At 29.1% G+C, this 1,500-nt stretch overlaps 1 protein-coding gene across 1 annotated transcript; it reads right to left on the bottom strand.

Annotated features, from left to right (window-relative positions):
- Positions 1 to 395: 395 nt before the first annotated feature.
- On the bottom strand, positions 396 to 951 carry PCYB_003160 (hypothetical protein; the record flags this gene model as incomplete). Its single annotated transcript, XM_004227737.1, has 2 exons — positions 396 to 457; positions 522 to 951. The coding sequence occupies 2 exons, from the start codon at positions 949 to 951 to the stop codon at positions 396 to 398; spliced, it is 492 nt and encodes a 163-aa protein (XP_004227785.1).
- Positions 952 to 1,500: the final 549 nt, after the last annotated feature.

Genomic DNA, 1,500 nt, shown 5'->3' with positions numbered 1-1,500 from the left:
ATTATTATCTTCTAAAATAGTATATTCAGCATATTCAGCATATTGAGCATCTTCAGATTTACAATCAAGAAGATGAATGGTAATCAAGTTTCCATCGCTATCTTTAGAAACTTTATTTTTATTAAGTTCACAATGACCATTTTTATAATGGCTGAGTGATTTACCAAAATTAGTATTTCTTATACCTGTAATATAGGCTTCAGTAGTAACCGTAGAATTGGAAGTATGCAAAACATTCGTTTGTGAAGAAGTGATGCTAGGATGAGATTCACTTCTTTCAGTTGTGGAATGGCTTGAAGAAGATAAGCCTTTCGAAGAACAATCTATTTCTTTACATATATCAGAATGTTCCTTTTCATGTTCAGGCACAGTAGACACAATAGGATGATCAACAACTACGGTTGTTTCTTCTGTGGTTTCTGATGTAATTTTTGCACTGTCTGTTGAATGTTCATGGCTATGTGTTTGATTTGCATCGGGTAAGGCTTTATTTTCTGAAGATGTGTCTTCACATGCTTTACCATTGCAACTTGACGTTGCTTGATTGGATTTTTCTTCAGGAAGTTGTTCTGGTTCATATTTTCCTTTTTCTTTTCCTAATTCCTCTGTTTCAACTTTTGGTTCAGTACATTCTTCATCCTTAGATATCAAACACTTACAATATTTAGAATATACATTAGACTGTGATAATAAGTTGTTCGTTTCTTGTTCAGTAGATGCGACAATGATTTTGATTGAATCTTGATAACATTCATTATGACTATGATTTTGTTCTTTTAAATATTTATCTATCTCTTGACATTTCTCGTGAATTTGATTTTCTCCCTGTATTTTCTCTAATTCATTAATTTTATTTTTAATGTTATCTTGAATATCCAAAAATAATACTATACAACCATTCTTATCCAATTTTCCATTTTCCGTAGAAACTTCAAAATATACGTCAACCATGGCTTAACCATTATTAGTTATTGTAGCAGTTTTCCCTTAATAATTCGGTAAATAATCTGATCACATAGGTAGAGACATCTAAAATATATAATTTTACCTCTTCAGAATATGCTCTTAAAAAGTTACATGTTGTTCTGTGTAAGTAGCAACACTATTGAGAGATACAGATAGGCACGTTTTAACATGTCATTTGAGTGTATAAAAATGTGTATTTATTGAAATAAAAAAAAATGCGAAGCTATAAAGCAACTGAATTTGTTAATATGTGTTTGAAGCTTTTGTAACGTTTTTATGCATTATATGAGCACACCATATCTGGCGATACATCAAGATGTTATTTTAAAATTAAATAGTGAAAAATAGGTTCATCCTTTAAAATAACAAATAAAACAATGGAAAGTTGCAAATTTTCCTTTGAGCTTTGGTAATAAATTAAAAAAAAAAAAAAAAATCTTCTGTAAATTATTATTTATTTTAACGAATTTGTTTTTTTCACTGTTGATATTTAGACACAAATTTATTATTAGGTATATTTTCTTGCATAACCCT

The sequence above is a fragment of the Plasmodium cynomolgi genome, assembly GCF_000321355.1.
Source record: "Plasmodium cynomolgi strain B DNA, scaffold: 0240, whole genome shotgun sequence".
NCBI lineage: Eukaryota > Apicomplexa > Aconoidasida > Haemosporida > Plasmodiidae > Plasmodium > Plasmodium cynomolgi.
The sequence above is the reverse complement of the archived record's forward strand: the minus strand, read 5'-3'. Positions and strand labels throughout refer to the sequence as shown.